The sequence below is a fragment of the Selaginella moellendorffii genome, unplaced genomic scaffold, assembly GCF_000143415.4.
Source record: "Selaginella moellendorffii unplaced genomic scaffold, v1.0 SELMOscaffold_23, whole genome shotgun sequence".
Lineage (NCBI taxonomy): Eukaryota > Viridiplantae > Streptophyta > Lycopodiopsida > Selaginellales > Selaginellaceae > Selaginella > Selaginella moellendorffii.
In genome coordinates this window covers 1,488,144-1,508,178 of record NW_003314284.1, presented here as the reverse complement: position 1 = coordinate 1,508,178, position 20,035 = coordinate 1,488,144, and the positions used below count along the sequence as shown (strand labels likewise).

Here is a 20,035-nt window from a genome sequence, read left to right as displayed (position 1 = left end):
GGCGAGTCCTTCACCGAAGCAACCGGGATGGATCCTCCTCTTCCTTTTTCTTTTCGAAATTTATATCCCTTTTTGGCTATGGCGGAAACTAGGGTTTGGAGCTTTACGGTGTAACCGCTAGGCGCTGGACTATTAGGGTTATAGGATCCGGCGATCGGCGCCTCGGGCAGCGCGACGTGTCGATCGGTAGTCTCATGAATTCGCGAGCTCAAGGAAGAGCTCAGGATTCCAGGCACTCTCCGATGGCGATGGCGGCGAAGTCACCGTTTCCAGCTTGGAGCAGAAGCGTAGAAAGGTGCGTAGATGAGTACAGCACCGATCTGGCGCATGGATTGAGCAAGAGCTCGGTGGAGAAGAGGCGGGAGCTCTATGGCTGGAACGAGCTCGAGAAGGAGAACGGCAAGCCAATGTGGAAGCTTGTCCTAGAACAGTTTGACGATATGCTGGTGAAGATCCTTTTGGTGGCCGCGGTGCTCTCCTTCTTCCTCACTTACTTGGACGGCCAGAAGAGCGGTGAGTCGGACTTGACAGCGTACGTGGAGCCGCTCGTGATCTTCCTCATCCTCATCATCAACGCGGTAGTCGGGGTGTGGCAAGAGACCAACGCCGAGAGCGCGCTGGAGGCGCTCAAGGAGATGCAACCAGAGCACGCCAAAGTTCTTCGCGATGGTCACTGGATCCCCGACTTGGCAGCCAGGGAGCTCGTCCCTGGCGACGTTGTGGAGCTCAGAGTTGGCGACAAGGTACCGGCGGACACGAGGATCGCGGTTCTCAGGACTTCGACTCTTCGAGTGGAACAGAGCTCTCTCACGGGTGAGAGCGCTGCGGTGGTCAAGAGCACACAGGCGGTGGAGCTGGCCGACGTCGAGCTCCAAGCGAAAGAGTGCATGGTTTTCTCTGGGACGACCATTGTCAATGGCTGCTGCGTCGGGGTGGTGGTCTCCACGGGCATGTTTACGGAGATTGGAAAGATCCAGGCACAGATCCAAGAGGCCTCCATGCAAGACGATGACACGCCGCTCAAGAAGAAGCTGGATGAGTTCGGTGAGCGCCTCACGGTGGTCATCGGTGTGATTTGCTTACTGGTATGGATTATCAACTACAAGTACTTCCTGACGTGGGATTACGCTGATGGCTGGCCGACGAACGTCAGGTTCTCCTTTGAGAAGTGCACGTATTACTTCGAGATCGCGGTGGCACTGGCGGTGGCTGCCATTCCCGAGGGCCTCCCGGCGGTGATCACGACGTGCCTGGCTCTGGGAACTAGGAAGATGGCACAGAAAAACGCGATAGTTCGCAAGCTTCCGAGCGTGGAGACGCTCGGTTGTACCACCGTTATATGTTCTGATAAGACGGGGACGCTGACGACTAACCAGATGTCCGTGATGGAGCTCGTGGGGAGTGGAATCCACCCGGCTGACATGGAGGAGTTTAGAGTGGAGGGAACGACGTATAACCCGGGAGATGGAGGCATCACGGGCTACACTCCAGGGATGATGAGCAAGAATCTACAGTCCCTTGCAGAGATAGCGGCCGTCTGCAATGACGCGGGGATTATGTGCAAGGGGAACCAGTTTCGTGCCACGGGCTTGCCAACTGAAGCTGCTCTAAAGGTATTCAGAATGTCTTTTGCAGAACTTTTGGCTCACCCTTTTTGTTGTTTTTTTTTTTTTTTCTTAAGGTTTTGGTTGAGAAGATGAAGCTTCCACACAACTATAATTCTGATTATCAGAACCACATTGTGGACCATTCTGTGGTTGAATTGAGTAAGCTCTGTCTGTTTTCTTTCTGTTAGAGGTCCTCATGTATTTGTTTGCAGGCTGCTGCGACTGGTGGAATTCTCGCTCAACAGTATTGGCTTCGCTTGAGTTCGACCGGTCTCGCAAATCTATGAGTGTTATTGCCCATACTTCTGGAAAGAATCGTCTTCTTGTTAAGGTAAACAAATGTAGCATTTGTAGCAGCTGGTATTTTATAAAATTTCTCTCTGTTTTCTCAGGGCGCTGTAGAAAATTTGCTGGAAAGGAGTTCGTATCTGCAACTCAAAGATGGCTCCATTGTCAGCCTCGACTCGAATTCACGTGGCGCATGGATAAAAAAACTGGACTCGATGAGCTCCAAAGCCTTGCGATGCCTGGGTTTTGCATACAAGGATAATCTTGGTGATTTTTCTAGCTACAATGGTGCGACTCACCCTGCTCATGTAGTGCTTCAAGATCCTGCAAACTACCCGGATATTGAAAGCGATCTTATTTTCGTTGGGATGGTTGGCTTGCGGGTATGTACTTTCTATTTACTGGGAGAACAAGTTGTAACCTCGTTATGTTTTTTTATTCAGGATCCCCCTCGTGGGGAAGTTAAGGCTGCCATCGAGGATTGTAAAGAAGCTGGCATTCAGGTTATGGTCATTACTGGTGACAACAAAAAGACGGCAGAAGCAATCTGCCGCGACATCGGGATTTTCTATTCAGGTGAAAATCTAAGTGGGAAAAGTTTCACGGGAAGAGACTTTTTATCCCTTCCTGATGATCAACGACGCAAAGTCCTCTCCGGAAAAGGCGGCCGTGTGTTTTCTCGTGCCGAGCCCAGACACAAGCAAGAAATTGTGCGCATGCTGAAGGAAGCTGGCGAAGTAGTGGCTATGACTGGCGACGGTGTGAATGATGCTCCGGCCTTGAAGTTCGCCGATATCGGCATTGCAATGGGAATAACTGGAACTGAGGTATGCTTTTTTCATTGGGTTTTCACTTTGCGGTAAGATCTAACTCTACTTTGCAGGTTGCCAAGGAGGCCGCAGACATGGTTCTCGCTGACGATAACTTCAGCACGATTGTGAGTGCCGTTGCCGAAGGAAGATCGATTTACAGCAACATGAAAGCATTCATCAGGTGCGCTTAGCGTGTCTCGATTTGAATTTGCTGACGACTTTCTTTTTCGTCGTTAGATACATGATCTCTTCCAACATTGGCGAGGTCGCTTCCATATTTTTGACGGCTGCTGTTGGCATGCCGGAAGGATTAACTCCCGTGCAACTGCTGTGGGTTAATCTCGTCACCGATGGACCGCCCGCTACAGCTCTCGGATTCAATCCCCCTGACGTGGACATCATGAGAAAGCCTCCCCGTAGAAGCGACGACAAACTCATCAACTCCTGGGTGTTTTTCCGATACATGGTACGTAGCAAGCAAATCCCATCCGCGTCTTGTCTCACGAAAGAATCTATGTTCCAGGTGATCGGCCTCTACGTCGGACTGGCAACAGTGGGGATCTTCGCGCTGTGGTACACACACGGCTCCTTTCTGGGGCTGGATATCTCCGGGGATGGACACACACTCGTGACGTTCTCGCAGCTAACCAGCTGGGGGGAGTGCCCGTCGTGGCAAGGCTTCGAGGTGGCTCCATTCGCGGCGGGGTCACAGGTGTTCTCGTTCGACAAGAACCCGTGCGACTACTTCACCGACGGGAAGGTGAAGGCGTCGACGCTCTCACTGTCGGTGCTGGTGGCGATCGAGATGTTCAACTCGCTCAACGCGCTGTCCGAGGACGGGAGCTTGCTGGTGATGCCGCCGTGGGTGAACCCGTGGCTGCTCCTGGCCATGTCGGTGTCGTTTGGCCTCCACTTTCTCATCCTCTACGTGCCGTTTCTGGCCAACATTTTTGGCATCGTGCCGCTCAGCTTCAACGAGTGGCTGCTGGTGATCATCGTCTCCTTTCCCGTCATTCTCATCGACGAGCTGCTCAAGTTTGTGGGCCGAAGGATGTCGGCAGCCGAACGAAGGCAACGAAAGTCGAAAGCAGAGTGAAAAGGAAAAATTATGATTCTTTTTCTTTCTCCCCCAGAAATTTTTTCTAGTAATAACCCATATAGATTTAACGATTAGAGCTTTTTTCAAACATTTGGCTTTATTTATATAAACTAACTAAAATCTTAATCCATGTAGGTTTATATTTAATTTACAGTAGATTTTTTAATATGTGGAGTATTGCAACTTAAATTATCCCGAGAAACTCAATCAAATCTAGAGTTTGTATAAGTGTTTTTTTACCAAGAGAAAGAGAAATTGTATTGGCAATAATAATAATACAGGTCTGTTAAAGCCTATCTCGAGATAAAGACCACTTGGAAGGAAGAAGAGGAATTCTACTACACCCTACACTCTCTTGTTTGAGCCACCCGAATCTCTTCTGTTCTACGCAAGTAGATAGCCAAGTGGTACAAAGCAGCCTGACTAGGGAGATCCCTCTCAGCCCAAAGGATCCCAGGGAATTGAGCTTCACGTCATATAGAACATGATAGACATCTTTTACCTGGCCAGAGGGGCATAGAAGGCATTGCCAAAGGTGCCTATAGTATGTTCATTACAAACCAAAGAATCTTATGAAAAAGAATCTTGCAGAATCTTCTTTGCAGCCAGATATTTGAATATAAACCCCACATCAGATCCACTTGGGCCAGATCGCCACAAAGCATCATTCTCTTTTGATAAAAAAAGTGATATATTTAGAAAATATATTCGATAAGTTGATGAGTAAGGGAAAAGTTTTCTATAAGGATGTTAGACCAGAATATCCACTAATTGTGGAAAAGGTGACAAAAACTATATAATAACATTCTCTATAGTAGGGTTTCACGTAGCAATGTTCAGAGGAATTCTATTGTTGTTCATGGTATGGACTTGTGCAGCTCTTGCATCAGGGAGCAAGACCTCTTCCAGTTCCAAGCCCTCTTGCCTGATCGGTGGCACGACCTTCAACTTGCAAGACTACGGTGCCAAAGGTGACGGCGTCACAGATGACACGCAAGCCCTCGAGAGAGCATGGCAAGATGCATGCAAATCCCCAGACGCAACGCTTCTCATCCCCGGTGGCAAGACGTTCCTCATCGCCCAGGTCTCACTCCAGGGCCCATGCAAGCCCAACACAAAGATACGTATCGAGGGCAACATCCACGCCCCGGACGCATCCTCGTGGAGCAACTCCAACTCCGCCCCCTGGATCCAGATCAAGAACCTCGAAGGCCTCAAGGTGGAGGCAACCGGGACGCTGGACGGAAACGGCGCATCGTGGTGGTCTCGGGCCTGCAAGCCCACGGCGGGGTCGACGTCGTGTAGGAAAGCCCCGACCTCGATCGAGTTCAACACGGTCAAGAACCTCCGGGTCAACGGCCTGGAGGTGGTCAACAGCCCGCGCATGCACGTCAACTTTAATGGCTGCCAGCACGTAGCCGCGCAGTGGCTGCGGATCAACTCCCCCGGCAACAGCCCAAACACCGACGGTATCCACATCACGAACTCGCAGGATGTCGTGATCAAGTACGTCATGGTTGCCGCGGGTGACGACTGCGTCTCCATCGTCGGGGGCTCCTCCAACATCGACGTGAGCTCCATCGTGTGCGGCCCCGGCCATGGAATCAGCATTGGGAGCTTGGGCGGTGGCGACGTGGTGTCCGGTGTGAGAGTCCGCAACGCTAATCTGATTGGAACCACCAACGGGGTGAGGATCAAGAGCTACAAGAATGGGCATGGCACGGTGAGCGATGTGAGCTTCGAGGACGTGAGGATGGACGAGGTGGCCAACCCCATCATCATCGACCAGGCCTACTGCGACGCGCACGAGCACGACTGTGGCGCGGAGGCGGCGGCAGAGGAGGTGAGTGGCGTGAGCATCAGTGGCGTGAGGTACAAGAACATCAGCGGTACCTCCAAGACCAAGACGGCGATCACGCTCAGGTGTAGCCAGGTCGTGGGCTGCGACGGAATCGAGCTGGACAACGTGGAGATCACTCAGGCAATCAATGGGGCGAATGCTGATGCGAGGTGTAGCAATGCGTATGGTGTGGCGGGCAAGAATGTGTTCCCGGAGAGCTGCCTGGCGGCGCAGGAGCTAAAGTCGAGAAGAGCGAGCTCGAGCGTGCAGGCTGAAAAGGTCTCCTCGCCATTTAGCTAAAAGTTCAAATCAGTTATGTCCAAAACACCTTCCTCTCTAGCACACTTTCTTGTTTTCCCAGTATTCAGGACTTCACAATTCTCTCCTCTAGCTCCAAACGTTACTTGGCTACCATTGTCTACAGATGATTCATGGTGTCAGGTTGGGGGAGTGCTCCATTTCTTTCGTTCCAAAGTTCTCACATCCTTGAGCTAAAGAAAAATCGATCAGCTCGTCTCAAGTGGCTGCCTCTTCCAATACTAGGCTCTGAAAGTTCTTTTTCCAGAACTCATTGAGGGCCATGTCACCTATATTGTAGGAGTTCGGTTTGACCTGGCACATAGTTTTTTTTTTGTAATCACATCGATAACAAACATTGACAACTCTGGCATGGTTTGCCTCCATTGTAGCACATAAGGACTTTGACTAAAGAAGTCAATTATGGCCAACTATGGTGAAAGGCGTGATTGAAGTGTTGGTTGGATTGTGTCAAGCTAGACCTTGAGTGGTGAGCCTTCTCTCATAATGGAAAGATGAAAAGTTCAATTCAAAGCAAAAGAAATCAAAGATTGAGCGTTGGAATTCCCTTGTCATCCTAGCAAAGAAGGTATCAGCTAGAGGGCTCAATTTTTCTCTCCTGCCCCATAAACCCTAAAATCTAGATTTTAAAATTTCTAGGACATTGATCGACCGTTCGATTCGCACTCTTTCATTTTTAACGCTATGCCCTAAAATCGTAAAACCCTACACCCTGGCACGAGCAAGAGGAAGAGGAAGAGCAATGCCGGGGGTGATCACAGGTAGCCACATTCCTTGCTAGCTAGGCTATGAGCGCCACCACATCTCTCGCCCATGCGCGCTGCGCTCTTGACAAGGCTATGTGCTCGTCGCCCCAGCCTCACTCCAGCAATGGCGCGACGATCAAGCAGCTCCACCACTTGCGCCAGCGGCGGCGGGGGCGGCGACGCATTCGCCTTCGTCGTCCAGAGCATCCTCTCGGCGCTCAATCCTACCGAGGTGGGTCTCAACGCCGCCGCGCTCGCTCCCTTCGCTCGCTACCTCTCCCACGACGTCGTCCTCGAGGTCCTCCGCCGCGCCAGCCGAAAGAAAGGCCTCGAGTTCTTCCACTGGGCTCGTTCCACCAGCGGCGCCTCCGGCTACCGCCACTCCGCCGCCGCCTACGAGTCCCTCATCGCCCGCCTCTGCGACGCCCGCGACGCCTCCGCCGCGCTCCTCCTCCTCCGCGCCATGCGCAGCGACGGCCACCAGCCCAGCATCCACAGCCTCGTCGCGCTCCTCCGCGCCTACGTCGAGCTCGGCCAGATCGACGAGGCCGGGGAGATCTTCTGCTACGTGCGCAGTGCCGCCACCGTGCCGCCCGAGGCCTACTCGAGCATGATCGACGCCTTTGCGCGGCACCGCCGCTTTGACGACGCTCTCGAGCTCTCCCGCGAGGCGCTCTCGCGGGGCATCGCCGCCGACCACCACCCGCTGCTCTACGCGCTCTGCAAGGCGGACAAGATCGACGTCGCCGCCGGATGCTTGCAAGCGCTGCTGGATCACAACTTCAAGGTGGCGAGCGTGGATTGCAGCGTGGTGGTGGACGCGCTCGCTCGCGCGGACAAGCTGGAGATGGCGGCCAAGCTCCTGGAGAGATCGGTGGTGGAAGCTGGCGCTAAAGTCGACTCGCAGGCTTTCACGCTCCTCGCCACGAAGCTCTTCCGGCGCTCCAAGTTCTCCGAGGTGGTCCGGCTCTTCACGCTCCTGGCGTCCAGAGGCGTGGTCTATGGCGAGACCACGTACAAGCTCGTCGTGGACGGCCTTTGCGGCGCCGGGATGGCGAACCAGGCACTGGAGCTCGTCCGGGAGCTCAGCGGCGTCTACACTCCCACGGTCTTCATCTACAACGGGATCATCACGGGCTTGTGCCGGGCTTCCAGAGTCATGGACGCGTACAAAGTTCTGGAGAAGATGGTGGAGGAGTCCATCGTTCCAAACGTTTTCACGTACACCATCCTGCTCAACGGGCTGTGCCGGAGCAACAAGACGAAGCTGGCGCGCGAGGTGTTCCAGGAGATGAAGCGAAACGGCTGCAAGCCAAACCCGATAACTTACGGCACGCTCATCCAGCACCTGAGCCGGGCCGGGGAGATCGACGAGGCGCTGCGTGTGATGATCGAGCAGCGCAGCCTGGAGCTCCCGACGGACGTGATTACGTGCACCACGATCGTCGGGGGGCTGTGCAAGGCCAGCCGGCTCGACGACGCGCTCAAGTTCATGGAGGAGATGCGACAGATGGGAGTCCGTCCCAACGAGGTGACTTACAGCAACCTCGTGCATGGTTTCCGGCAGCACGGGGAGTTGGACCGGGTGATCCGTTTCTTCGAGGAGGAGAAGGCACGAAAAGGTGGCTCGCTCGAGGCAGCGGCGTATCCCGGCTACCTGGACGCGCTGTGCAAGGCGGGCTACCTGGACCGAGCTCGCAAGTCTGTGGAGGAGCTCCGGCAGTCCGGGGTCGTCCCGGACGTGGTGACTTACAGCATGCTCATCAACACATTCGCCCGGGCTGGCCAGTTTGACGCTTCCTTGGAGCTGCTCGAGGACATGCGGAGGAACGGCGTGAAGCCGGACGTGGTGACCTACTCGACGCTCATCAACGTTCTGTGCAAGGAGAGGAAGTTCCAGGACGCGTTCCGGCTGCTGGAGCTCATGGAGGCGGCCGGGTCGCCGCCGAACGTCGTGACTTACAACAGCGTCATGGACGGGCTGTGCAAGAGCGGCAAGATGGACGAGGTTCACAGGGTCTACGAGATGATGCTCAAGAGCCGCTGCTCGCCGGACGTGGTGACTTACAGCATCATCATGAACGGCCTGTCCAAGGCCGGGATGCTCGACTCGGCCGTGAAGCTGTTCGAGCTTATCAAGTCGAGTCGCGAGGGGCCCGACGCGGCGGCCTACAGCATGGTGATCACGAGCCTGTGCCGAGCCGGGAAGCTGGAGGAAGCGTGCGGTATGTACCACGGGATGGAGGTGACGGTGGCTGGGGATAACATATGCCGCGCTCTCGCGGGGCTGGTTGCTGCGCTGTGTGACGCCAAGAGGACCGACTCGGCACGCAGGATTGTGGAGGTTGCGAGGGAGAGGGGCCACCGCGTGACCAAGAGCGGTGATACTGATCTCGCCAAGATTGTCGAGGACCACCTCTTGGAGTCAAAAGAAGAACACGCGGATGCTGAGTGGAAAGCTTGATGATCTTGGATACCCGTAAGTACTTTTTCCTTTCTACATTTTGTTTCTTCCGATCAATAACGCAGTGCTTTTTCATTCAGCAGTGAAGACCCACGAGCTAAGAGTAAAAACGTGATGTACTCACTGATTCGCAGGAGGGTACACTGTAAAGTAAGAAAAAGTTGGTTTTTTTCCTCTATCAGCATTAAAGTTCTTGTTTGTTCTTTTCCTTCTTTTCGTAGCAGCCTTTACGGAGAAAAATGACACACAGTGGTAAGCAAAGCTCTTGTTTTTATGTTTCCAGCAGCATTGAAAGCTCTGTGTTACAGTCTCTGCGACGAACTATTCCTCCGGCGCAGCTTGTCCTCTAGCAGCACCGTCGAGTGGAGGCAACCTCCTTTCCTTTCCGACACAGCTTTTACGATTGCAATCGATTCACTTCCATCACTCGAGGTAGCTTTCCAGATCCTAAGACGACAAACTCGTAGCAAAGACTTTTTGCACAAACTTTCCAGGCAATCTAGCAACTGGATCCATGGACTCACACTCGACACTCTGCTCGACTACTCCTCGCTCAGAAGCCTCGTGAGAACCGGAGCCAGGATCTGAGGATGCGTGACGTGCGGGAGGTGTCCGCGGGCATCCAGGATCTCCAGCTCCCCTCCCAGCTGCTGGTGGAGATACTTGGCCACGGCTTGCGGCACCGCGAAATCCTCCTTGGTCTGGATAACATGGCACGGCACAGTGACGAGCGACAGGACTTTGCGAAGGTCGCTCTTGAAGATGGTCTCGGCTATGAGCAGCATGAAGTCGGGCTTAACGACGGACAGGAAGGCCATGTAGCGCTGGATACATTCTTCGCTCGCCTCGGGTCCCAGAGCGGCAGGGGCGAATCCTTGCAGCCACGAGGCATGGTCTCGCTTGATCGCGGCCAGGAGCTCGTCAACGTCCTGCTGCTCGAAGCCTCCCTCGTAGCCAGCGTCATTGATGTACCTGGATGGAGCAAGATCAATCGAGGACTTTGAAGGGAACTTTGAAGAACAAGAGTAGCAGTAGTACCTGGGCGAAGCTCCGAGGAGGACGAGCTTGGAGAAGAGGTCGGGGCGAGCGGCGGCGGCGAGGCAGCCAATCAAGCCCGACATGGAGTGGCCGACGTAGAGGCACTTGCCGAGCTGGAGCTCGGACAGGATGGCGATGAGATCCTCGGCAAAGCCTTCCATGCTCCGGTACCTGGACGCATCAAAGTCATCGTCGCTAGTAGCTCCTCCATGCCCCCGGAGATCGTAGAGCAGCACGGAGTAGCGCGGCAAGAGATGCGGGAGGAGCCCCTCCCACGCGCCTTGGCTGGCTCCAAAGCCGTGGGAGAGAACCACGAGCTCTCGGCCTTGGCCGAGGATCCGGACGTTGTGGATCTTCGCCATAGTTGACATCGTTCGAGCTTGGAGCTCTAGACTTCTTCTCCGGGAAGCTTGGGCTCTTGGAACTTGGAAAATGCAAAGCTCTAGAGTGGTACACTCTTCTTCTTCTTCTCTACCCTGTTCTAGAGAGTGCTAGCCAGGCCCCGCTACTTATATACTCGGGACGAGGAAAAAACTTCTGCTAAGTGGTGGTCCATGATCATTGATCCGCAAAAATGGCCAAAAACAAATAGCGCTGGCTAAAGGGGGTATGGTTTTAAGCGGCAAAATGGAAAGGAGAATTCGATAGAAGGGCGAGACTAGAAAGAAACGTGTAGCTTGGCACCGTCTGACCTTGCTAGCCAAAAGACAAGCATCACACACCAAACCATTTGGGTCCCTCCTCTCTTGGAGGAGAAAAGGTGGGGCGTGTCCCAATCGCCAAAAGCTTCCCATTTGGAAGGGATGGTGGCAGGAAGATGGAAGGCCAAAGGCGAATTCAATGCGCAGGAATCCAGGCGTCGTGGCTCAGATGGATTGTCTGCTCGTTCTTTCTTTTTTGTATTTCCTGGTTTGGATTCAAGGCCTTGTTTGTTGTTCCAATTCTCTCTTGAAAGCCAAAAGCGAGCGCGCTGCACATGTTCCACTGTCTGCTCGCTCGCCAGCGAGTTTCTTTAATCCGCGGTTGGATCAGAGCGCATGAATCGCCAAAATAATTGTTAGTTCGTTTGCATGTCAAGATCAAGTGTAATCACAGACATATTCTGACTTTCATCAACAAACAAAGATAAGACTTTGATCAACAAAAAAGATAAGACTTTGATCAGCGAAAAGCTGTCAACCAACGCTTTGAGAGAACAAAAAATCCCACAAAAAAAAGAGTAAGAACACAGGGGAGAGAGAGAGAGAGAGAGAGTATTCTCTCTACACTACTGGATGTACGGAATCGCGCTACCATCTTCGTACACTTTAGGAGCGGCGCCGCCACCACGTCCGCCATTGCTCCGCTTCTCTTTGTCTTTGGGCTCGTCGTCCTTGCCATAGATCCCGCCACCGTACGCCTCTTTCGTCACCGGCACAATGGGCGAGATGGTGGTAGTGGAGGACGACGATGTCTTGGACATTGCCGATTCCAGCGAGTCCTCCCTCTGGAGCCCGCCGCCAACGCCATCGCTGCTGCCTTGGATCCCACTCCCGCCCCTCTTGATCTCCTCCTCGTCGCCCTTGCGCGGCTGCGGGGGCTTTGGGGGGAAGCTCTTCTTTGCTGCCGTGAGCCCCGCCGAGGAGGCGGTGGAGATGTCGGTCCTGTCCACCGTCGAGCCCGTGGCGATGCCCGGGCCGAGCTCCGAGTTGTCCAGCCGCGTCTCCACGCTCACTGCGGCGGCATTGGGAGCCGAGTCCTCTCTGTGTGGCTGCATTGCGCCTCCTATACACGCGATTCGCGAATCCAAGCGTTGGAACAGGACGATTGGGAGAGATCTTACCTTGTCCTAGATTTGATCGATGCGAGAATCACGCGAGAGAGCTACCGCCAAAAACTCGAGATGATCTCACCTTGTTTGCTCCTTGTCGCGCTATCCAACAATGGAATAACCCTATAGCTTCATCTTCTGCCAAGTGGTCTCTCTTCAATGCGCGACCACGTGTCCAAAGCACGATACACCAAAATTGTCCACGTGTTGGCGCTCAACTCACCAACAGGTTGACACGTGCCAAAGTGCGATTCATCATTCCTTGTGCCACGTGTCAGCCCGCGATTCACCAATAATCTCCACACGAGCATTTCCCGCCCTCGAAGACATGAAACCTCCTGGCGTCGCGGCACACGATCCGGCGGCGCTCCATCCGCGACGCGACGGCGCTCACCGCGTGGCAATCGCCGCACACGCGCAGGTTCTTCCCGATCCGGATCGTCGCCCCGGGCGGCGAGCTCACCAGCGCGCACGCCATGGCGATCCTCTCGCTGTGCGAGCACAGGACGAAGCCCCTCTTGTCCTCCTCGCCAATGTTGTGCGCGATCCCGCCCACATCACCGCCCATCATCCAGCCCCTCATCTCCGCGAGCTTGGCCGCGATCGCGGGGCCGCCGCGGCCCACATCTCCAGCCCCAAACCGGTGGAGGATCCCCGTTTTATCATCGATCCACCAGCTCCGCCCACTTCTCCTCGGCGCGCCGCAGCTCCTCCCCAGCTCCTCGATCCGCGACTGCTCCTCCCACATACCCAAGCTCCCGTAGAGATTCGCCATGAGCAAGAATGCCGCGCCATCGCCCGGATCGATCGCCCGCAGCGCGCCAAACGCGACCTCCGCCACGGCCGCGTTCTTCCACCGGCAGCACGCGGCCATCACCGCCGTCCACGTGGCCGTGTCGGCCTCGTACGGCATCCCCCGTACGGCGGCCACCGCGGCGTCCAGCCGGTTCGCCCGCGCCAGCATGTCCACCGTACACGTGTAGTGCTCCACGCCCGGGCGGAGTCCGTACTTCGTCTCCATCGCGCCGAGGAAGCCATGGCCGAGCTCCACCATCCCGGCGTGACTCAGCGCCGTGAGCACGCGCAGGCAGCTCACCGCGTCGGGCGCGAGCTCCTCGTCGCGCATCCCGTGGAAGAGCTCCGCCACCGCGCGCCAATCGCCCTGGCGGGAGTGCGCCGCCATGAGAGCGTTCCAATCGATCAGCCGCCTCCTCGCCACGGCCTCGAAGCAGCGCCGCGCATCGATCGTGCTGCCGCATTTGCCATACGCGTCCACCAGGCAGCTCTCCACCACGATCAGGAGGCCGTGCCGCGAGATCTCGCCATGGATCGCCCGGCAGCCCCTCAGATCCACCAGGCTCGAGCACGCCTTGAGCGCCGCCACGAATCCGGCACCGCCCTCCACCGCTAAAAATCTCTCCTTGATCCGCCAAAAGAGCTCCAGAGCAAGCTCCCCTTCGTTGTTCTCAGCGTAGCCCCGGACGAGCGAAGCACACGAAGCCGCGCTGTGGAGCTTCGTCGCGTCAAACACACCCCGGGCGCTTGCCATGCTCCCACACTTCGCGTAGAGATCGACCACCGTGTTTGCAACCACGAGGTCGAGCTCGCCACCACCACCGAACTTCGCTCGAGCTCGTGAGTGGATCGCCATGGCCTTGTCCAGCGACCGGAGCTTCACGAACTTGTCATCGTCGATCTCCTTGCCAGCTTCTTTGGCAGCGGCAGCAGCACAGGCCTTGAGCACAGCGACGAAAGTGACTGAATTTGGCTCGAGCTGGAGTTGGAGCTCCAAACTTTCGAACAGATCTAGCGCCATCTCTTCGTCTCCATTCTCCGTGCAGCCGTTGAGCATGACCGTCCACGATACTGTGCTGTGAGCCTCCATCCTGTCGAACACCATGCGGGCGTCTAGCAAGCTTCCACACTTGGAGTAGGCGTCCACCAGAGTGCTCTCCAAGGTGATGTCCAGCTCAACCTCGCATCTCGCAGCTTCCCTGTGGATCTCCATGCATTTCTCCAGGCTCTCCAGTTTCGCCACCTTTGCGTCGGTGCTTTCTCGTGCAGCCAAGCCGATGCACGCCTTGAGAGCAGCGACGAACGCCGGAGAACTCGTTTGAGCGCTGCTTGAGCCGAATATCGCAGCAAAGAGATCCAGTGCTAGCCTCTCCTCTCCGTTGTCTACGTATCCCAGCATCAGCACAGTCCAAGGCACTGAATCTCTCGGCCTCGCCCTCTCCAAAACTCTGCGAGCGTCTTCCAAGGCTCCACATTTGGCGTACATGTCGATCAGCGTGCTTGTGACGAACTTATCCTTCTCAAACCCCCTGTCCCTTGCCTGAGCATGAATGCTAGTGCCTCTTTCCAGAGCCTCCCCCTTGAGAGGCCTGCCATTCCCGTCGTGAGTCGTTGCTAGAGTTGCGCAAGCCTTGATAGCAGCAACAAAGCTTGTATCATTTGGTGCGAAATCTTCTGTCAACCGAGCCAGTAGATCGAAAACCAGGTGAGTTTCACCGTTCTCTACGTATCCCAGGATCAAAGAGTTCCACGACACAACGTCCCTGTGTTGCATCCTGTCAAAGACGAGGCGAGCGTCAAGCATGCTCCCACATTTCCCATACAAATCTACCAGAGAGCTTTGCAGGAAGATGTCCGATAAGTAGCCACTGCTTGCCGCCTGGGAATGAATAGCCATGGCCTTCTCCAAAGCTCTGATCCTGACAGTCCCCCTGTTATCCATTCCGACCAGCTTGCCTTCCTCCTTGAGTGCCAGAAACGAGCAAGCCTTGACTGCTCCGGCGAAAGTTGGCGCATTTGCTAGCGTTTCCATGTGTAGAAACAGCTGAAGCGCGAGCTCAGGCCTGCTGTTCTCTGCGTAGCCCAGGATCAAAGCCGTCCATGAAACCACGTCGTGGAGATCCATCTTGTCAAACACGGCCCGAGCGTCCCTCAAGCTCCCACACTTTGCATAGACATCGACCAGGGTGCTAGACAAGAAAACGTCGTCACAACCAGCGCTAGCAACATGAGAATGAACAACCATACCTCGCTCCAGAGACTTCAGCTTGACGAGCTCTCCGGCTACCGGCTTGCCATCTTCGTCGCCTGCCAAAGAAGCACAGATTTTGAGCACGGTGACAAAAGTTCGAGGACATGGAGGACAACCTTGATCTTTCATGGCTACGTAGAGCTCGAGCCCCAGCTCCCCCTGCCCGTTCTCGCCATATCCGAGCAGCAGCGAGTTCCACGAGACAACGTCGTGGCACTCCATCCGGTCGAATACTCGCCGAGCATCACTCATGCTGCCACACTTGGAATACACGTCCACCAGTGTGTTTGCAACGAAGATGTCCTCCAAACACCCTTTCAATCCCGCTGCCTGGGAGTGAATCTCCATTCCTTTGCTCAGAGACTCCAGCTTCACACCAAAAGCTTCTACTTCTTCTTCATCGTTGTTGTCTTGCTCCTTTCCACGGTCTAGTACTTGTGTGATCGATTCTTTTGCCGCGAGGATGGAGCAGGCCTTCATAGCAGCACCAAAAGTTCGAGGATTTGGAGAGTATCCTTGTTCTTGCATGGCCGAGAAGACCTTCAAGGCCATCTCTGCTTGGCCATTCTCCACATATCCCTGTATCAGTGCGTTCCACGACACCACTGTCTTGTGTAATCCCATCCCCGCGAAAACCTTTCTAGCGTCCACCAGGCTTCCACACTTTGCATACATGTCCACCAAACTGTTCGCCACGAAGGCGTTCGTCTCGAATCCTCGGCCTCCTCCAGATAATCGGGCATGAAGTCTCCTCCCTCTCTCCAAATCCCGGGATCGGCTACAGGCTTTGATCTCCGCAAGGATCTCGGCGATGGATCTCGGAGATAATTCGAGAGAGCTCGTTCGTGAGCTCGAGAAGCGGACAGAGAATGAAGAGCTGTTACTGGAAAATGTAAGACTCACATTGTGATTCCAGCGCTTCCAGGACGATTGCATCTCCCCATACCGATCGAGAACTTAGGGTTTATAGTGTTTAGCTAGGTAGCTCAAGCCCTAAATTTTTTCTCCTGGTGAGCGCCATGGAGGCGGACAAGGAGGCGTGCCAGGATCCTCGGCTGGAGCTCGCACGTAAGCTCTTCTTGCTCTCAGCTCCGGAGATTCCAGACATCGAGAAGGTCCAGCTCAAGGAGGATGTGATTGCGGCAGCGAGAGAAGACGGTAAGAGATTTCGGTGAGGTTTGAGGGATTCCAGCCTCATGGCGGTGTGTAGATATGGCTGGCCCCTACGAGGGCTGGTGTCACAAGTTTGGGTGGGAGATCGATCACGCGCTGCTGGCGAAAATGCGGGCCAAGATCGACGAGGAGGTCAGGAAGCTGGATGAGAAGTAAGTAGCTCGCGTTTCTGTCTCTTTGCTTGAATCAAACGCCTCGCATTCTCTTTTCTTCCTTAGAATCGCCGATGCCGAAGAGAACCTGGGAGAAAGTGAAGTTAGAGACGCTCTTTTGGCAAAAGCGCTGTTCTTCATTCGTATTGGTGAGAAGGTAAGAAACGCACGATTTTTGTGGATTCGTTTAATTATTCTCTGTCTCTTTTTCTTGCCAGGAGCTCACGCTAGAGCAGCTGAAGATTACAGAGGCAAAAACCGTTGCCGTTGGTCACAAGATGGATCTCGTGTTTCACACACTAAGGCTGGCGTTCTTTTTCTTAGATTGTGATCTCATCTCCAAAAACATTGAGAAGGCTAAGAGGTGGGATGTTTGTGATTTTTTGTTTACTTGGAACTGACATGTTTGACCTCAGCTTGTTCGAGGAGGGCGGTGACTGGGAAAGGAAGAACCGCCTGAAAGTTTACGAGGGGCTCTACTGCATGGCGACCCGGAACTTCAAGAAAGCTGCGGAGTTGTTCCTGGACTCCATCTCCACGTTTACAACTTACGAGCTGTTCTCGTATGAAACTTTCGTCTTCTACAGCGTGGTGACAAGCATCATCTCCTTGGACCGCGTTGCTCTGAAGCAAAAGGTATGGATCAGCAGTTTGTAAGAGCTGTTCAGTACCTCGTGTTCTTGCAGGTCGTGGATGCTCCGGAGGTTCTTACTGTCATTGAGAAGATTCCACATCTGTCGGATTTTCTAAACGCCTTCTACAATTGCCAGTACAAAACGTTCTTCTTTGCTTTCTGTAAGATCCTTGCCTGGCTTTTCTGTGTAGTAACTATTCTGCGGTTGCAGCTCGGCTTACAGAGCAAGTTCGCTTGGACCGCTATTTAGCGCCACATTTCCGATACTACATGAGAGAAGTGCGCAAGGTGGTCTATGCACAGTTCCTGGAGTCGTACAAAAGTGTGACAATGGACGCCATGGCCAAGGCTTTCGGAGTGAGCATAAACTTCCTCGATACGTAAGTACCTCGGTTTCCTTCACTTGCGACTCAAATCTAGCCTGGATTCTCTTTTCTTGTTACAGTGAGTTGTCACGTTTCATAGCCGAGGGAAAGCTGAACTGCAAAATTGACAAAGTGGCCGGTGTGCTAGAGACTAACAGACCCGACGCCAAGAATGCTCTCTACCAGTCCACCATCAAGCAGGGAGATTTCTTGCTGAACCGTATACAGAAGCTCTCAAGAGTCATCGATATATGAAAGGTTCTGTTATTCACTTTTTGTCACACAGACATGTTTCTTAATCCAAGAGCGGACGGATAAATGGCAATGCCAAGACTTCTGGACTAGCTTTCGCCAGAGATCCGCTGTCAAATGGTGGCTGGGGATCATACTCCACCAGCAGCTGAACTCCTTCTGCAATAACCTTGTCTTTCAGAAGAGCGGCGAGGTAGAGAGCCATGTCGATCCCCGACGAGACGCCGGCAGCAGTGATAATCTTCCCCTGAAGACAACACACCACAAGGTTGTGAAGCTTTTCTTTCTAAGTTTTCTTGGAACACCTGACCTGCTGTATGTAGCGCTTTGCGGAGGCCTTGGCACCAAACTCCTCGAGCTTTTTGTAGGAGCTCCAATGCGTGGTACACTCCAGTCCGGTGAGAAGTCCGGCAGATCCTAAGATGAGCGCACCGGTGCAAACAGAAGTGGTGAACAGGGTCGTCTCGTGAGCCTGCAACCAAAGAGCCCGTTTCCCAGCCGAGGTGGACAAGCTGCAGGCACTCACCTTGCGGATCCAGTCGAGAAGTGGCTTGTGATGCAGCGGGATCTTGGTAGGAGGCCCGCCAGGAACTACAATCACATCCGGATGTGGAACATCCTTATACGACGCGGTGGCCCGGAGGCCCAGATGGGATTGCTGGGCCTCACCAGCCAAGATTAGACCCGGCTTGTCACTCACAAACACCACAGATACGCCGGGAACCGCGTTGAGAACTTCGTATGGGCCAACCGCGTCGAGCGCCGTCAGGTGGTCGAAGATTGGAATAGCCACTCGGAGAGATCTCTGTTCTTCCGCCATAGCTAGGCTGGTCAGCTGAATGGTAGATCAATGAGTCTTTAAAGGACTTTTATTGATGAAGGTGGTCCACTCGTGAAATGAGCACGTTTTTAAACCACGATTGCTGGAAGCAGGTGAGGTGCTCGGAGTTTGGTGGTGTTCAAGACTCCCAACAGCTGAAGCAGGACTTCAGATGACATTTGCATGTGAAAGCAGTGAAGCAGAAGAGGTTTACTTGGAATTGAGCTATTAGCTCTGATCAGGATGTGAATGTGAGAGCAGCGCTTGACTTCAACGTGATGACCAGTCTTCGGCAAGAGGTGTTTTGAATGTAAGTGAATTCAAGCAGGTTATAAAGGAAATTACTCCTGGTGTCGGACTGGCTTAATCAAGTCCAGTGGTCTCTGATAACAATTCATTGCATGACGTAGGGCTTTCTGGGATGGCGGTGGTGTATTTCAGGCCCCAGGCCAGGAATGTGGAAGCGCTGAAAGCCTTGAGGGTATCGGTGTGTAAACCTTTGCCAGTAGACGAGATCGCCAAGCTATATGGTCTAGTTCCGGCGACCGTCAGGGTATGCCAACTGCCAGACCAGAGCTTGAGCTTGAGCGCAATTAGGCGCTTGATGCCGGACCTAGGCACCGAAGTGAGGCCTTTCATCATCTGTGGCTACTTTGGGCCCTTCCCAGCGGGGTTCAAGGCCGCTTTCCTGGATATGCATGGGCAGCAGGCGAGTTTGGAGGTAGTGCAACAGCTTTTCATGTCCGCATCTACAGGGGTGTACAGTGTGATCAGGGAAGGGGATAGTAGCCAGGAACAGCTGGTTCTCAAGCTCCTCTATGAGCAAACCGTCATGTTTCCAGCCGAGCGTCCGACGTTGGAGGAGCTGGAGAAGCTGAGGTCGAGTACAGGACGAAGATGCCCGAGCTTGCCAGCCATGGTTTGGTATGGTTGGTTTATTGCAAGTGGGAATATGATGACTGACTTTGGGGATTCCGGAGGACTCGTTCTCAAGCCTGTGGGCGTCTGCGTCAAGGGCATGCTTTTCTCGCAGCAGCAGCAGCTATGCAAGGCAGCCTTCGACATTCTTCTGGCTCTGTATCATCTCTATCTCCTGGAGCGCAGGCACAGGGATGTGAAGCCTGAGAACATCGTCTACGTGGAGGCCCAGGCGCAGTTTGTGCTTGTCGACTTTAAGAGTGCACACGAGGAGGCGTACAAGGAAAAAGAAGACGAGGTTCACGACTGCGTCAGCCTTGTGTTGAGCCTGGCTGAAATGGCGGGCTGGAAATGCACAGGTGGTTACCTAGCAGCTGCCATCACCATCGCAAGCGTGCACCCTGTGCTGGGGGAGTTTGCGCTATATGCATCAACTCTGCAATCCTCCAGGTCTTTTCCGGAGTACCGTCACTGGTTACACAAGCTCGCTACTGCCTGTGGTGTAGATGCAGCCACTGCTATAGAACTGCTTGACGGGCCTAAGGCCGAAACTGAGGATGCACCGTGCCGAGGAGTTCGGCACCTCTGGTTGGTTTCAGAATAGCAAAGAGAGAGACAAAATAATTTCATCAGGTACGTTCCACGATCCAGTT

At 54.2% G+C, this 20,035-nt stretch overlaps 8 protein-coding genes across 11 annotated transcripts; 4 read left to right on the top strand and 4 right to left on the bottom strand.

Moving 5' to 3' along the window:
* Positions 1–75: 75 nt before the first annotated feature.
* Positions 76–3,998, top strand: LOC9657047 (calcium-transporting ATPase, endoplasmic reticulum-type). Its single transcript, XM_002974082.2, has 8 exons — positions 76–1,613; positions 1,682–1,766; positions 1,820–1,938; positions 2,000–2,278; positions 2,339–2,722; positions 2,779–2,888; positions 2,945–3,173; positions 3,231–3,998. The coding sequence occupies exons 1-8, from the start codon at positions 195–197 to the stop codon at positions 3,801–3,803; spliced, it is 3,198 nt and encodes a 1,065-aa protein (XP_002974128.2). The 5' UTR covers positions 76–194; the 3' UTR covers positions 3,804–3,998.
* A 640-nt stretch (positions 3,999–4,638) lies between these two features.
* On the top strand, positions 4,639–5,946 carry LOC9657046 (polygalacturonase). Its single transcript, XM_002974081.2, has one exon. The coding sequence runs from the start codon at positions 4,639–4,641 to the stop codon at positions 5,944–5,946; it is 1,308 nt and encodes a 435-aa protein (XP_002974127.2).
* A 751-nt stretch (positions 5,947–6,697) lies between these two features.
* On the top strand, positions 6,698–9,593 carry LOC9655981 (pentatricopeptide repeat-containing protein At1g63330). 4 transcript variants are annotated; one of them, XR_002992830.1, is made up of 4 exons: positions 6,698–9,189; positions 9,258–9,324; positions 9,399–9,426; positions 9,483–9,593. XR_002992830.1 is itself a non-coding variant. In XM_002974080.2 (2 exons), the coding sequence occupies exon 1, from the start codon at positions 6,778–6,780 to the stop codon at positions 9,172–9,174; it is 2,397 nt and encodes a 798-aa protein (XP_002974126.2). In that variant the 5' UTR covers positions 6,698–6,777; the 3' UTR covers positions 9,175–9,189; positions 9,258–9,377. The 4 variants fall into 4 exon arrangements, 2 of the variants coding, with proteins under 2 accessions (XP_002974126.2, XP_024534610.1); XR_002992831.1 differs by having other exon boundaries at positions 9,396–9,426; XM_002974080.2 differs by lacking the exons at positions 9,399–9,426; positions 9,483–9,593 and having other exon boundaries at positions 9,258–9,377.
* Positions 9,425–11,187, bottom strand: LOC9655980 (probable esterase D14L). The gene is made up of 2 exons (XM_002973878.2): positions 10,213–11,187; positions 9,425–10,146 (listed from the first exon to the last, which is right to left on the bottom strand). The coding sequence occupies exons 1-2, from the start codon at positions 10,581–10,583 to the stop codon at positions 9,717–9,719; spliced, it is 801 nt and encodes a 266-aa protein (XP_002973924.1). The 5' UTR covers positions 10,584–11,187; the 3' UTR covers positions 9,425–9,716.
* Positions 11,188–11,362: 175 nt separating this feature from the next.
* LOC9655979 (putative pentatricopeptide repeat-containing protein At3g13770, mitochondrial) lies at positions 11,363–15,056 on the bottom strand. The gene is made up of 2 exons (XM_002973877.2): positions 12,035–15,056; positions 11,363–11,976 (listed from the first exon to the last, which is right to left on the bottom strand). The coding sequence occupies exon 1, from the start codon at positions 14,940–14,942 to the stop codon at positions 12,309–12,311; it is 2,634 nt and encodes an 877-aa protein (XP_002973923.2). The 5' UTR covers positions 14,943–15,056; the 3' UTR covers positions 11,363–11,976; positions 12,035–12,308.
* LOC112347641 (pentatricopeptide repeat-containing protein At2g13600-like) lies at positions 14,955–16,079 on the bottom strand. The gene is made up of 3 exons (XM_024678847.1): positions 15,185–16,079; positions 15,065–15,124; positions 14,955–15,006 (listed from the first exon to the last, which is right to left on the bottom strand). Exons 1-3 carry the CDS (start codon positions 16,002–16,004, stop codon positions 14,969–14,971), a joined length of 918 nt encoding a protein of 305 aa, XP_024534615.1. The 5' UTR covers positions 16,005–16,079; the 3' UTR covers positions 14,955–14,968.
* On the top strand, positions 16,046–17,748 carry LOC9655978 (26S proteasome non-ATPase regulatory subunit 6). The gene is made up of 8 exons (XM_002974079.2): positions 16,046–16,226; positions 16,279–16,393; positions 16,460–16,550; positions 16,612–16,757; positions 16,810–17,029; positions 17,080–17,188; positions 17,239–17,407; positions 17,473–17,748. Exons 1-8 carry the CDS (start codon positions 16,088–16,090, stop codon positions 17,645–17,647), a joined length of 1,164 nt encoding a protein of 387 aa, XP_002974125.1. The 5' UTR covers positions 16,046–16,087; the 3' UTR covers positions 17,648–17,748.
* LOC9657044 (isonitrile hydratase) lies at positions 17,688–18,871 on the bottom strand. The gene is made up of 3 exons (XM_002973875.2): positions 18,171–18,871; positions 17,955–18,116; positions 17,688–17,891 (listed from the first exon to the last, which is right to left on the bottom strand). The coding sequence occupies exons 1-3, from the start codon at positions 18,462–18,464 to the stop codon at positions 17,688–17,690; spliced, it is 660 nt and encodes a 219-aa protein (XP_002973921.1). The 5' UTR covers positions 18,465–18,871.
* Between the last annotated feature and the right edge of the window lie 1,164 nt (positions 18,872–20,035).